This window comes from Paroedura picta, chromosome 14, assembly GCF_049243985.1.
Source record: "Paroedura picta isolate Pp20150507F chromosome 14, Ppicta_v3.0, whole genome shotgun sequence".
Taxonomy (NCBI): Eukaryota; Metazoa; Chordata; class Lepidosauria; order Squamata; family Gekkonidae; genus Paroedura; species Paroedura picta.
This window is the reverse complement of record NC_135382.1, coordinates 32,448,535-32,462,489: the sequence shown is the minus strand read 5'-3', so window position 1 is coordinate 32,462,489 and position 13,955 is coordinate 32,448,535. Positions and strand designations below refer to the sequence as shown.

At 41.6% G+C, this 13,955-nt stretch overlaps 1 protein-coding gene across 14 annotated transcripts in view; it reads left to right on the top strand.

Moving 5' to 3' along the window:
- ZNF536 (zinc finger protein 536) overlaps nt 1-13,955 on the top strand; it is a 410,578-nt gene that overhangs the window by 243,841 nt on the left and 152,782 nt on the right. For all 14 annotated transcript variants that reach the window (XM_077309497.1, XM_077309501.1, XM_077309489.1 and 11 more), the window contains one exon: nt 11,479-11,631. In XM_077309497.1, the coding sequence (XP_077165612.1) occupies nt 11,479-11,631 (153 nt within the window). The remainder of the gene's footprint in view (nt 1-11,478; nt 11,632-13,955) is intronic.

Sequence of the window (13,955 nt, the reverse complement as noted above, 5' to 3'; positions counted from 1 at the left end):
ACATCTTGGTGACTAGAAACACCCCCCCCCCCCATACACACATACACACAAACACTTTAATTTCAAATGAAATTATTTCTCTCAGGATCTGGTTCAAATAATCTTCCACAAAATCTTGGAAAGCTATACAGGACCAAAGTTATAAAGATGTCCAAACTATTCTTTGAATGCCATGGGTCTTTACTTCCAGGTACCCAAGATTCCAGGGAAGTCTACCCATGAATTGGAACAACAACAACAAAAATCCTAGATATCTTTTCAAAATTACCAGTATTGTGCACCAAAATTTACCATCACATGGTACATAATTATTGATACTATTGATACTGTTTCACGAAACCCTGGTTGAGAAAGCCTGCCGTAAGAGCCTCTCATTTTGGCTTCTGGAAGTGCACAGCTGGAGGAGCTGTGATAGAAAAACAATCCCCTTTGACAGTAGACACCACAGACACTGTAGAACAGGGGTAGTCAAACTGCGGCCCTCCAGATGTCCATGGACTACAATTCCCAGGAGCCCCTGCCAGCATTCGCTGGCAGGGGCTCCTGGGAATTGTAGTCCATGGACATCTGGAGGACCGCAGTTTGACTACCCCTGCTGTAGAAGAAAAAAAATGGCGCCCCTCACATCTGGCCTTAACAAAGACTATCATAATTCGTTTTCAGTTCAAGAACAGCCTACTGAAACCAGAGTAGAACTGCTTGAGTCTGTTACTTGTGGGGGTCTTCCAAGGCCAGTGGCGTCCCAATGCATTTTGTGGTCAGTTTGACCGGCACATCAGTAATGAATGAATAGTACATATTCACTGCTTCATAATTACTTGTGGCTTTGGAAGCTTGCAACCTCTTAGTTATATACATTGGGGGGAGGGAAGAGATATATTGCACTCTTGCCTTAACTATAGCATCAGCATAATGCAATGGTGGGTTGTTTATTATTCCTTCTAACTGGGGGATAACATCCTAGAGTCATTTTATTGAATCCATCACTCTGGAAAAAACAAACAAACAAAAAAACTCATGTGTGGAAGTCGGAAAGGGTTGAAACACTATAAAATAATTGACACAATATTGCAACAATGTAGTATGAGGTGATATAGGACAGTTTAGGGGAAATATTTACAGTTCAAGTCTAATTTAGTTTAATTAAATATGGTTTAGTGGGTTTCGGCTTAGTTAAATTGTGTTAAGGTTTAATGACAAATTCCCCACTGCATAGGACATTCATTAAAATTTAGAAACAAGCGAGATACCTTATATTTTGTGATCCAGGTAGTAAGGACAGATAATCTGAAACCAGAGCTTTAAAGACCACAACCATCCATTTACTCTTATAGTTTGTTCACTGTTGAAAAGTGTAGATATTCTTAGAAAATGAAGCCACAGCACTGTTGAGGCTATTTGTGGATGGTCTTATGTTTATGCCTCCAAACCTATGTATGGTGTCCCCTCCCTGTGTAATCTAACGCATGTGATTTACTGACAGTACAGATGAGCTAGGCTCTTTCAGGAGTCATAATTCTAATCCAGTTATTTAACCTCTCTCTCTCTCTCTCTCTCTAATGACTTCACCACAACAGATTTTGTTACTGAAATCTCATTATTGTGCAGTAGGACCATAGAGATGTGTGATACCGAGTATACGTGCCACCACATTGACTGTTTCTGCACACACATCATTCCATAGCATTCTCTTGGTTGCTGGAGCACCTTGCATAACCTCCAAATGTACGATAATTTGTACGGAGGAATACAGGTCTCGTTGCAAGACCTGGTCTAACCTATTCATCTTCAGGAAATCCCACCAGTATTAGCGTTCTGTATAATAAAGGAGGACCTTTTGTTTAATCAATGCTTCAGGATCTTCCAGTACTATTAACTACTTATTTCCTGCCTGATTTTTACCTGATTTTTGTTGCCTTCCACACCAAACTTTTAAATGTACTATTGTGATTTTGGTGTCCGTGTGTGTCCGTGTGTGTGTTCTTCTTAAAAGTGTAGTATGGCTTTGAATATTCCATAAAAATAGAAAAAGACGATGTTACAACAATATACAGATACCTTTTCTGGCTTTCAGGGTAATACGTGAAGGAAGGATATCACCCATACAGTGAAATGCCTATACTTTCAATCCATTTCCTTGCAAAGGAGGGTGGTGGGCAGGTTACCCTTTTGAAAATGGAACGTGGATTCATGGACCCTTCATACCTCTCCCTTTGCCACTCCATCGTTCAAAAATTGCTCAGATACAGGGTGAAGTGGGAATAGGTCAAAGCAGGCCATTGGTTCACCGAATTCTTGTACATGAAAATTATGGTTGATGAGCGAATGACCTCATTCGCTTCCCTTGCGAATTGGCTCCCCCACTTTTGGAGATTAATCAGGAGTAGGAATCTGTCCCAGGAGTAGACAACAAGGACTTAATTAAAGAGGGACTTCTGTAAGGCATCTCTTCCAAATTGGGTCTGATCTAGCCTTGGCATCAAGAGAGCAATGCTGGTTTTAAAAAAAAGAGAAGTGTTTATCAGGCTCCATGTAGGCAGTCTGCAAATCACAGCAATGTGAATATGCCACAGATAAGCTGCCGAAGCTGCTATAACCCTAGCGATATGGGCTTTGAGGCCATCTGGTTCCCAAACACCTGCTTTCAAATAACACTTCGGAGTACAAAAAGATGATCCGTTTGGACAGTTTCTGCACCATGAGAGATTCTCTCGCTGGATTTTTCTCCAAATGAAATAATCTGGATGAAGGATGGGAAGAGCAAGTTCTATCTAGGCAATAAGGGAGTGGCCTCTTCACATTCAACCTGTTGATCCAAGCCTCCCCAAGGGAGTCTAGAATTTGGAAAGGGTAACTGCCAGGGAGGGCAGATGCCTTGCGTGAAAAGGTGAAGTTTCTTTGCAGAAGAACTATTGGAGGGGAGGGGGGGTGTTTGAGGCACACGGCATCGCAACCTTTCTGTATTTCAGAATAAATGTGAATAGGGGGTTAATTGGAAGGCTTGAGGTTTTTCGTCACTTGTCAGAAGGCTTGCATGAGTTTATTGACAGCCAGGCTTCAATTCCAAAGAGCTGTTTCAGTAGCAACCAACTTCGCTTTTCGATGATTATAAATGGACATCCTCAGAAAGGTGATAGCTGTTCAGTCACACTTTTCCAAGAAAGCTAAATTGAGTCAGAATTAATTACAGTCATATTCTTCTATCGGATGCAGTATCTTGAATAATAAGTTTGGTAGAAGGCTCCCATTAAAAAAAAAAGCCGTTATTCTTTATTCCTGTTTTAATGGTAACAAGATTTCATAATGGAAGCCAGGAAGCTCACTAGGGATTCCAACAAATTGTACTTGGCCTTTCCTACTGAGCTTTAGCATTTAGGGGAGGTGTTGTATCCATCTCGCTAAGCCTCAAAGCAAGATTCCATACCGTCTTCGACATATTCTTTATTTCCTGCAATGCACGATAATACTGTCATTTTGATTAGCAATAGGAATAGACACGAACCGAATTGCGAACCGATACAGACTGAAAGGTTGATTTCAAAAATTGAACCAGCCTGTATCAGTTCATGAGCCATTTAATGTTTAAACCCCTGCTTTCTGCTCCCCATGGCTATTAAAGGGCAACAGAAAGCAGTGTTTTAAAAGACTCCCAGCCATTTAATCCAAACAGCTGAATTTAAACCCCTCCTTTCTGCTCTTCGCAAACCACCACAACTTGCATCAAAATTTGCAAAGGTTTGTGGTGTTTCTTTAGTTTGCAGGCATTGCTTCGTAAACAATGAACCAAACAAAATTTGTGATGAACTGAAATTTCTGTGAATCGGTGATCCATGTGATGGTTTTAAGATTTCGAAGTCCATTATTTGTCAACTAGAATAATACTGGGTTGGATCCAGCCAGGTTTCTTTTAATTCCATTTTATCTAATTCCCTTTCTTACTGATCCTCAGTCCACGTAGTTTTAGTCCCTGTAGGTCTGATGATGTCCTTTTTCACGATTAGAAGAAGCTGATTGGATCCAGCCCAATGTTTTTATCAACCCTGTGCAAGTGTAGATAGAAAGCACCATACAGGTCATGCAGGCTGAGGGGGAAAGAACATTTCTCCTGTGAGCATGTGGTCGGCTGCCCCTTTCTCCCTAGACAGTCATCACAACCATATGGAGATGGGAGTTTGAGGGCAAGCATTGTGGCTTCCTGCTAAGCCTTGGCTTTGATTGCATGTTTTAAAAAAATCAATTTAAGTCTTTGGTTGGGGATCTCCTCCCCCCCCTCCCATGTAGGGTGCAATCCCATCAACATGTGGTTAGTGAGTTGGACAGTATCCCTATATTCTCTGAGTCCTGTAGACCAACAGACAAAATATGGCTGATTAAAAGTTATTCATAATGATTTTCTGGGCTGCATTAATTAAGGAGACTTCATGCATTCGGTCCAACGCATACATTTCTTTTAAATGAAACCAAACTGCTACAGAAATACTAGTAAGAGGTAATTGCTGATCATGTATCTCTTTGTTCCAGACACTTTTATAAAAGAGTATGTATTATGTATGATGTGACCTTCAAATGTCATGAATGTGTTGTGCAATAAACTGTCAATATTTGTGGTTATAAGGTACTAGATGACTTTTACAATAATTGGAACAGCTATATTAAAAGCTCCGATCACTCAGCTGGTTAAAGGGAAAGACACAGGCTACTGTTCATTGGGGAGTTTCCTTTGCCAGCTCTTATATGAAAAACATTGCAAAATACCTAAGAGGTGTACTTTGTTTGTTCTTTTCTTACAAAAGCAGGTTTCTTTGGGGTGCTATCACTAACAAAATCCTGTGTCATGCATGCTAAAAATCTAGCATGCATAATTTGCAGGCCAGGCTGTGGTCCATCAAGTAAGAGGAATAGATTATGTTGTCTCCTTTTTCCATTAAATATATATATATATATAGTTTCCTGTAATTTGCCAAACACCACAAACCACCTACATCAAGCTTTCTCAACCAGGATTTCATGAAAGCTGGGGGTTTCTTGACAGCCCTGGAAGGGTTTTCCCAATAGGTGGAACTTAATTAATCAGGTGATATGACAATATATGGCCATGTTGACCCACTCCCACCTCCCAAAATGGCCAGTGATGGGTCTGGAATGGGTGGGGGTGGGTCTCCGTGTAGGTGTGTCTACAGCTACACTCCCTAATCATATCCTGCACTATCATGCGACTTCTGGGATTTCTAGAAGCCTGAAGAATGTTTCTGGGGTCTCTCAATGGTAACTAAGTTGAGAAAGGCTGATCTACGTGATCATAGGTACCTAAGAGGCAGCATGATGTTGTGGTCCCTTTCAATCCCCTCTTTCTGTCCCACACAAAAGGCACAAAAACAGCTGAGCAGCAAGTCATTTTTGGACTGTCTTCTGCAGTGCCGTTAAAGTTGAAAGAGATTGCCCAGGACATTCGTGGCAAATAATTAATGCTCGAATCGGGCAATTAACTTTATAAATTCTTCTAATCAGGTTAAAATTCAGGAGGAGACATAACAGTAAAGGAACTGCATGAAAGCTATTCCTCTCCAAATTTGGTACACTTGGCTTTGAGAGTCACAAATTATGTTAAAACAAAGTTGGGAACCTGAGTTACTATATTAAATTTCAGTGGTTTAAAGCTGCTTCTGAATTTTTGGGGTTTTTTGTTTTGTTTAGTGTATGAAGGAAATTCAAAGATTGGGTAGATTTTTTTTTTAATTCTGTTTTGTACTGGAAAGATACATTTAACAATGTATTCTTTATGACCGTTTATGCACTGGAGGTTTCATGCTGGGCTGCAGGCTGGAGTTTTAGTCGTGGCAGGTTGCCCCACCTCTTCCTGCACCCACACAGGGGAGCATTTGGCCTGGTGCACCTCACCCGCCCCCAATTTGTGTTGCTGCATGGGAGCTGGGGCAGTGAAGTTCCCAGTGCACAAACGGTCTATGAGATATATTTCAAAGAGGAATATTGTGTTAGGGCAGGACCTGTTGAGATGGAATGCAATGCACCAAAGAATCATGAGCTATGGACTCTGAAAGCCACTGGTTTCTTATGCTTTCCTCACTGCTTGCCAAGTTACCGACAAATTGTTTAGTACATTTCTAACTTCCTTTTCTGTATGCATAACTCTTCACTCATCTGTATCCAACGTACTGTCTCTGTTAGGGATATGTTTCTTTGAGATATATCACTACTCTTAGCTCCATGAGTGGTTTGTCTACACCATATTCCCCCATCTGATTTGTTTTTAAAGCTAGTCTGTCATTATATTTTTACACCCAAAGATACGTAGCTGGAGGTGAATTGCCTCTGTCATTCAGGTGACTAACAGGAGAATCCGAAGTCTGTATTTTTCACTTACCAAAAAGAGCATTTTGGTATAATCCTCATTTGTAATAACAGAAGCAGAACATAGCTCATTTCTTCTCATTGGTAGGGCTGTTTTCCAAATTGGCTCTAAAATAGCCCTTTGTTTCAACAAATCCTTTGCCGATCCATATTAATGCTTAACAGTTAGATCTGACCATACATGGTCATTTTTTAAAAAGCACCCTAAACTCTTTGATAAAATAACAAAGACAGCAAGTTGTTAAGAGGCCCAATATGTTAGTAACTCTTTCAGAATATTTAATACGAGGTTATGTATTGCATTCCAAAAGCATTGGTTATAATCTAGTGTACTACCTCTGACCTTCATAAACTTAGATATTTAGATGATGAAATAATTCTTCATTTCCAAGAACCAACACTAGATCTTTTCTTTGTGTGTGTGGTCCTGTACATCCACACGGTTTGGTTTGATTTGCCGCATATGCTTACTCTTATCAAAATACTGGTTTGTACTTTCGTTAGTTAACAGTTGAATGTCTGCCCTTGGGAGTTCGTATCTTTCCTAATTTTGAATGTAATTCATTTCAAAGATTTATACCCTGTCTTTCCACTGTTTGGATCTTCTTACAAATATATTTCAGCCCTGGCTTCCAGATGTAGATTATCCCTGTAGCTCTTCCACATTGCTCAAAGAACACTAAGGGAAAGAGAAGTATGACCTTGGGTTTTCAGAGTGTTCTTGATACCTTATTTCATGTTAGCCAAAGAATATATGTTTGTTCTGTAATCTGAGAAGGGAAATGTCACCAAACACATATTGTATCCTTGGGGGAGGGGGAGCATCAAGCATAGTAGAGTTGCCAGCTTGTGCCTGGCCACTAGTGGGGACTGGGGAGGGTTAGGATTCCCAGATCCAGGATGAGAAACTCCTAGAGTTGGGAATGGAGTCTTGGGAGGACCAGGGCATCAATGATGGACAATGCTATATAATCCACCCTTCAAAGCATCCATATCCTATGGGGCAGGGGTAGTCAACCTGTGGTCCTCCAGATGTTTATGGACTACAATTCCCATGAGCCCCTGCCAGTGTTTGCTGCAAATGCTGGTAGGAACTCATGGAAATTGTAGTCCATGAACATCAGGAGGATCACAGGTTGACTACCCCTGCTCTAGGGGAACTGATCTCTGTATTCTGGAGATGAACTGTAATTCTGGAGATGAACTGGGCAGGTCTACAGACACAACCTATACTATGACAGAAAGCTGAGGGAACAAAGGGGTAGGAGGAAGTATTGAGGTGAAGGATCTCTGCTCTTTGAAATCATCTTGAGATATTGGTCTAACATATTTAGTAGACGAGGTTTGAAGGATGCCTAGGAATTTCAGCTATTTTTCTGTCTCAGTCGAGATGCTGAGGCAGATCTTAACAGATCATTTGGTCCTATATTTCTGGCTGACAGAGATGCTAGTGGCTTATCTGATACGTTCGAATAACCGACGGGACGGTCTCTTTTGCCTTCCAAAAGGGAATTATAGCCTACTTCTCTTTAACAACAGTTTTAATCCTCTTCCATTTGTCCCGTGTTGAATGAGGGGGGAAATCCAAAGTAAGTGGTAAAGTGGCCCCCAAAATAAACACATTGACTCTTGGGGGTGTAACGCACTGGGTGTAAGGACCACGTGGACGGTCTGTGGGAAGAAAGCGGGCAAGCGTCGCCAACCTTTCATTTTTATCGATCGGAGCCTGCAGAGTTGTAGATGTCGAGCCATTCATTAAGGTGGCTGGTATCTCAAGCCTTTCCGAAAGCAGCATTAAGCCGGGGGTTGGGGGGGGGAGACATCCAAAGAAAACCCTCATTGAAGCTTTAAAGCGTCATGAATGTGCTCTCTGTGGGAAGGGGGGGGGAAGTCCTTGTAGGTAAGGCCTCACTGGAGTAAAGCCTTCAGAGCTATCTACTGTATGTCGGCTTAAATCTAAAAGGAAACTCTTCAGACCACCCACGTGCTTGTGCAGACTCATGGTTGCGTTTCGTCCGCCGTTTTCGGAAGGATTAGTGCTAAACTCTGCAGCCTCACCAAAAAGAGAGAGAGAAAGAGAGGAAGAGGGGGGGGGGAATCAATGTTGTGTTAAGTGAAAATTAGTCTCTTAAATCTGCAAAGTGAACTGTTTATCTTACAAATTTATTCTTTTTTATTATTATTGGGCCACACATACCCTAGATAGCGAGATAAAAGAGAAATGTCTAACAAGCTGTCATTAAGAATGACATCTAGCAAAACATAACTAGTCCCCTTTTTCTGTACGTTCATCCTGAGTGGCTTGTTAGATTTAGTGATCTGTTCATCTGTTGTTGTTGTTTCGGTCTGATATTTGTTGTTGTCGTTTCAGTGTTTATCGAAACAAAACAAAACAAAAAAAGCCTTCAAAAATGATGTTCAGACAATGTTCTGGTTGCTCTCTGTGTATTAAGTTTGAGTGGCTCTGTGTCATATCCCCCCCCCCCTCTCCTGTTGAATTCTGCATACGATGCCACATAAATGCAGTGACAATTAGAAATCTTAGGGGGATTCTGAAATATAAAATAGCCCCCTTCTGCGTGACTGCTTGAAGGTCCACATAGATTCTGCATTATGTTACTCTTAAGCCCTGTGAATAATTAAAAATGTCTGTTACTAGCTTTCTGACTTATACTTTGTTATAACTGCCTAGCAGTTCAAGCAGAGCTCTGAACACTCAGAGAATCTTAATTGGGCATCTATTTGTTTTATTAAATCATTCATTTTTAGCTTGGAAACCAAAGCCAAACTTATTCGGATTCTGTAAAAGTTCATGCCTGGAATCCTTTTAATGGACATTTTAGCGATAAAAAGGTATTTAGATAAAATATGTATCTTGATGTCAGTTATCCAGGACATGCATCCCTGAAGTCTTCAAGCAAAGGTTGGAGACACACTTTTCTTGGATGCTTTAGGATGCTTAGGGCTGATCCTGCGTTGAGCAGGGGGTTGGACTAGATGGCCTGTATGGCCCCTTCCAACTCTATGGTTCTATGATTCTAAGTCCTCCATTCCTCTTCCCTCTTATTTCTTGTTTCTAAAACCCTGATTTGGGGCAGAGGTTCTACCTCATTCAGCTTCCAGATCAACTCACCATTGATTCTCTTTTGCTAGCTCACATCACTCTAAATACATCTGCAATAACTCAGCCGGAGAAAGATGATAATATCTATTTAGAGGATTCTTTTATTCATTTTTTTCACAGTGATTCTCCTACAGACAAACATGGGAACAAAACCTTCTCTCTGTTTTCTCTCAAACATCCCTATCCTTGGATTTTTGCCACTAACCTAATATAACAAAATGTCAGAGGGGGTTTTCCAAGGTCCATCGGGCTCTGCTCATCTCCTGTCCCCTTGTAACTGTTGGAAAGAGAAGGATGACCTGCACCCCATGATGGAATCAGGCAAACCACAACCTTCCCACAGAAAAGATACGTATGCCCATGGCTCTCTCTTACCCTACTTTTAGCAGAGGTGGATGAGGACAGGTGAAGAAAAACTCATAGAGAGAAAAAAGGTGCCTCAGATCCTATGCGTGGTACATGCATAATGTGGCCTGGCCAACTTCCAGGTGGAATTTTCTAGAGATCTTCCAGATTTACAACTAATCTCCAAACAACAGAGATCAGGTCCCCCTGGACGAAAGGACTGCTTTAGATGGTGGACTCTATGGTATTTTGTCCTCTGCTCCCCAATTTTTTCCTTCCCACGACTTCACCTCCAATTATCTGTAGTTTTCCAAATCTGTAGCTGGCAAGCCTAGCATAATCTTTGACTTTTTGAAATGTCACCAGCCTTGGGCTTTGCTTACTAAACTACATGTAGTTGGATGAATATTCCCCAGAAGTAATTTGGAAGCTTGTCTGTCCAAAAGTTGGAGAAAAATGGGCCACGGGTTTAGCATACCCCTTCTCTCCGGTTCCTTTACTTCCATGCTCCAGAACAAAGATGCAAGAAATAGGTGGTCTAATCTGATGCTGTAACCCAGTGGTTCCCAACCAGTGGTCTGTGGACCGCCAGGGCTCTGTAAGAGCTCCAGTAGTGGTCTGTGGCCTTTCCAATCCTGCCTTAACCGAGTCAGCCACAAACTAGGGAACCAACCGCTTGCATTGCTTTCCCTTCTGTTCTCCCGAGTACGAGTATGTCATCTCATGGTTTCTGCTCCTGGGAGGAGATGGAGCCTGTATGCCTACTCCCAGCTTAAACTGCCTCATCTCCTCCCCTCCAAAGTCCTCTTCAAGCCTGCCTGTTAACATGAGTGGTGATGGCCCTTCTGGTGACATGTCACTTTGGGGGGGGGGCATGGAACATAGGGGTGGCCAATCTAGGGCTCCTCAAAGCCTGAACGATTATTTCAGGAGCTCCTTCATGGTCAAAACTTTGAAAAAGGCTGCTGTAACCCCTGCGGAATACTGTTACGAGAGCCAAATCTAACTCTTCTGCTGCAGTTCCTTGTTTTCAGTGTGAAAAACCTATAGCCATGCTTAACTCTCTTATTAAGAATAAAATAAAATGCTTCATTTTATCTGGACTGGGCTTTTTATCATTAGTAGTACTAGCGGTGGTAATAGAGTTATTACTATTCTGCTCAGCATCCTAAAACTTTTAAAAGGGACTTCTGTTTTGTTCTGTACATCTCTGCATATCGATTTAACAATGAACCAGATTTGAAGGAAGTAAGAAATACTTTTCTGTTTAAAAAAAGAAAAATTGAGGAGGGGGGGGGCGACGCCTTTTTTTTTTTTTTTTTAGGATGAAAAAAAAATAATAAGAAAGAAGCAAAAAAAGAAGAAAACCAACCAGCTGCTGACACAGCTGTTTCTTTTCTTGTGTAATTCAGTTCAGTATAAAGGTACCATATGCCGCTTAAAACGACGATGGGGAAGATGAAATAATTTAAGAGAATAACAAGAAAATACATGAATTGTCAGCATTCTGTCAGATTTAAAGAATGAAATAGACAGGTGTAGTATTGACATGTTTAGCTTTTGTGTTGCGTTAGCAGTTTGAGTGAGAACAACTCCTTGACATGTGCTAAAGTGATGTGAGAACTTTCTCTGCGTTTCAGACGTCGGTGATGAAGCCGGAAGATCTGCTGGACTTCAGCAGCCAGCTTTGCTGAGAGACAGGAGCCTGGGCTCTGCCATGAAAGACTGTCCCTACTGTGGCAAAACCTTTAGGACATCCCATCACTTAAAGGTTCACTTGAGGATACATACAGGTGAGACCTCTCTGCAGAGCTGGGGTTCGTCCCACAGGGAGGCAGGGAAGAAACAGTGCCACGGATAATGCACCTGCGTCACATAACATTTTAGCTGAGTAGAAACGTAGAATCATAGAGCTGGAAGGGGCCGTAAAGGCCTCATTGTTCTCCTCTGCACCCTCTCAATTTTGTCCACATCCTTTTTGAAGTGAGACCTCCAGAACTGCACACAGGACTCTGGGCGGGGTTTGACAAATGCAGCATATAGTGGGACTAGTATCCCAAGGATGTCACCCTGGGTAGTGTTACCTGGGACTAAGCACATTCAAATATAGTGGGAATTAGCCCTAAGTAGAGATGCATAAACAATGGATGCTCTTTGTGATAGGACATCTTGGAGGTCATTAATTCAGAGGGCGCTGCATGTTGGCAGTGAATGGATGGCACCTAACAGAGATTGTCCTGGAAGTGACGGAGCTTGGGTTCATTTCAGGGACAGATACCTACTGAGGTTTACTCCCAATTTGGAAAATGTACAAAGTGGTATAAAGAGCTCAATTCATGGCATTGTTCTCTAAAGTGCTTCTGGGCACATCTGGCTCTTCCGCTGCAGATCAATATGGCTAAGTTCCTCAAACAAACAAACAAACAAACAACAATAATTTATTTGTAGCCCACCCTTCCAAATGGTCAGAGTGGATAAAATGAACATACAGTTTAAAACTTTCAAACAACTGACCTACACAGTCAACCCCTCTGAGGTACCCAGACAGGAAAGTCCTCCAGAAGGGAGCCGATCTTCTGATTTCTCCTCCTTCTATTTATTTATTACATTTATATACTGCCCTCCCTTAAGGCACAGGGTGGTCCACATGATGCATAGCAACAGGAACAATACATAGAAAGTCGGTAACCATAAATAACAATAGAACAATAATAATTCTAAAACAATTATGTTTACTTAATATTGACCTCTGAGGACTTTCTATATAAGGAAGACCTTATGAGGAAGACCTATATAAGTTGAAACGCAGATGCACCATGCACCTGCATGGGCCTGCTGGTGTTCTGGTGCCCACACCTCCCATCCCTCCCCTGTGCCATGGTGCTGTCTGCTTCGGGCATGAACAGCTGCTTCAGACGCCAAAGCGCCCGATCCTAGTCTCAAGAGTAGCCCTGGGTAGAGTTGGTTGGAAATTACTCCATTCTAAATCAATAAGTAAATTGGTGTGCAAACCTGCACTGAAAGTACGCAGCTTTTCCATGGGATTCTGCATTCAAAACTCGTGCCTCATATTTTACGGGAAACAAAATAAAAGTTAGTAGATATTTCTGAAATAACAGTGCCGTAACACTTACAAAATGATCCGGGTAAGAAGACCTGGCATTAAAACAAAGAAAATGAATTCACAGAGGCATTGCATAGTCTATGCAAACAATATTTGTGAACTATTTTAAAAAGTATGATAATATTAAAATAGATAAAGATAAAGATCAGTTTCTGTTAACTAAAGAACAAAGCGTTTCCGAAGTGTATGCTGAAACAGAACGCAGTGCGTTGCAGATTATAAATAAGTATAATAAACAATGTAATATCACCAATTACAAGGGTTATTAGAAATAAACATTGGCTTCTTACGCACTCAGTGGAAATAATAGATCTGGGAACAGTTCTTCAAGGAATAGCACTTGGGGTTAGTTAGTTGTTCAAGACCAGGGGTAGTCAAACTGCGGCCCTCCAGATGTCCATGGACTACAATTCCCAGGAGCCCCCTGCCAGCGAACGCTGGCAGGGGACTCCTGGGAATTGTAGTCCATGGACATCTGGAGGGCCGCAGTTTGACTACCCCTGTTCAAGACAACCGCATCATGTGCTGTTCTATCGTCTGCAAAAAGTCTGGCTATCAGCACGTGATTCAAACCGCCGTTTTTGTTATCTTTTTGCACTACACTAATCCAGTTGGTAGTTTTGTTACTTCCAGTACTTATTTGCTAGCGTTCTAGCAGATCTTGCAGAAGTCATTTTTCTTGGAATACTTGGGTTGTTTGAACTGAGTCCTTCTTATTCCTTGCCTATAGCTTGTGGTATTCATTCTCAGGAGTCAACTAAGTTGACACTGGCTCCCCCCCTACTGCTAAGAGCATGCACTTACTAGTTATTAGTTTTTCCTGGAGGGGTTAGACGGATATAGTCCGTATTGGTTTTTAATTGTTGGAGTCTGCTGTGTACATTGATAGGTCTGGTACAGTTTTAAATGGGGTTTAATGGGGTTTTAATTTGGACAAACTGTAACCCGCCATAAGAGCCTCTTGTGGCGCAGAGTGGTAAGGCAGCAGACATG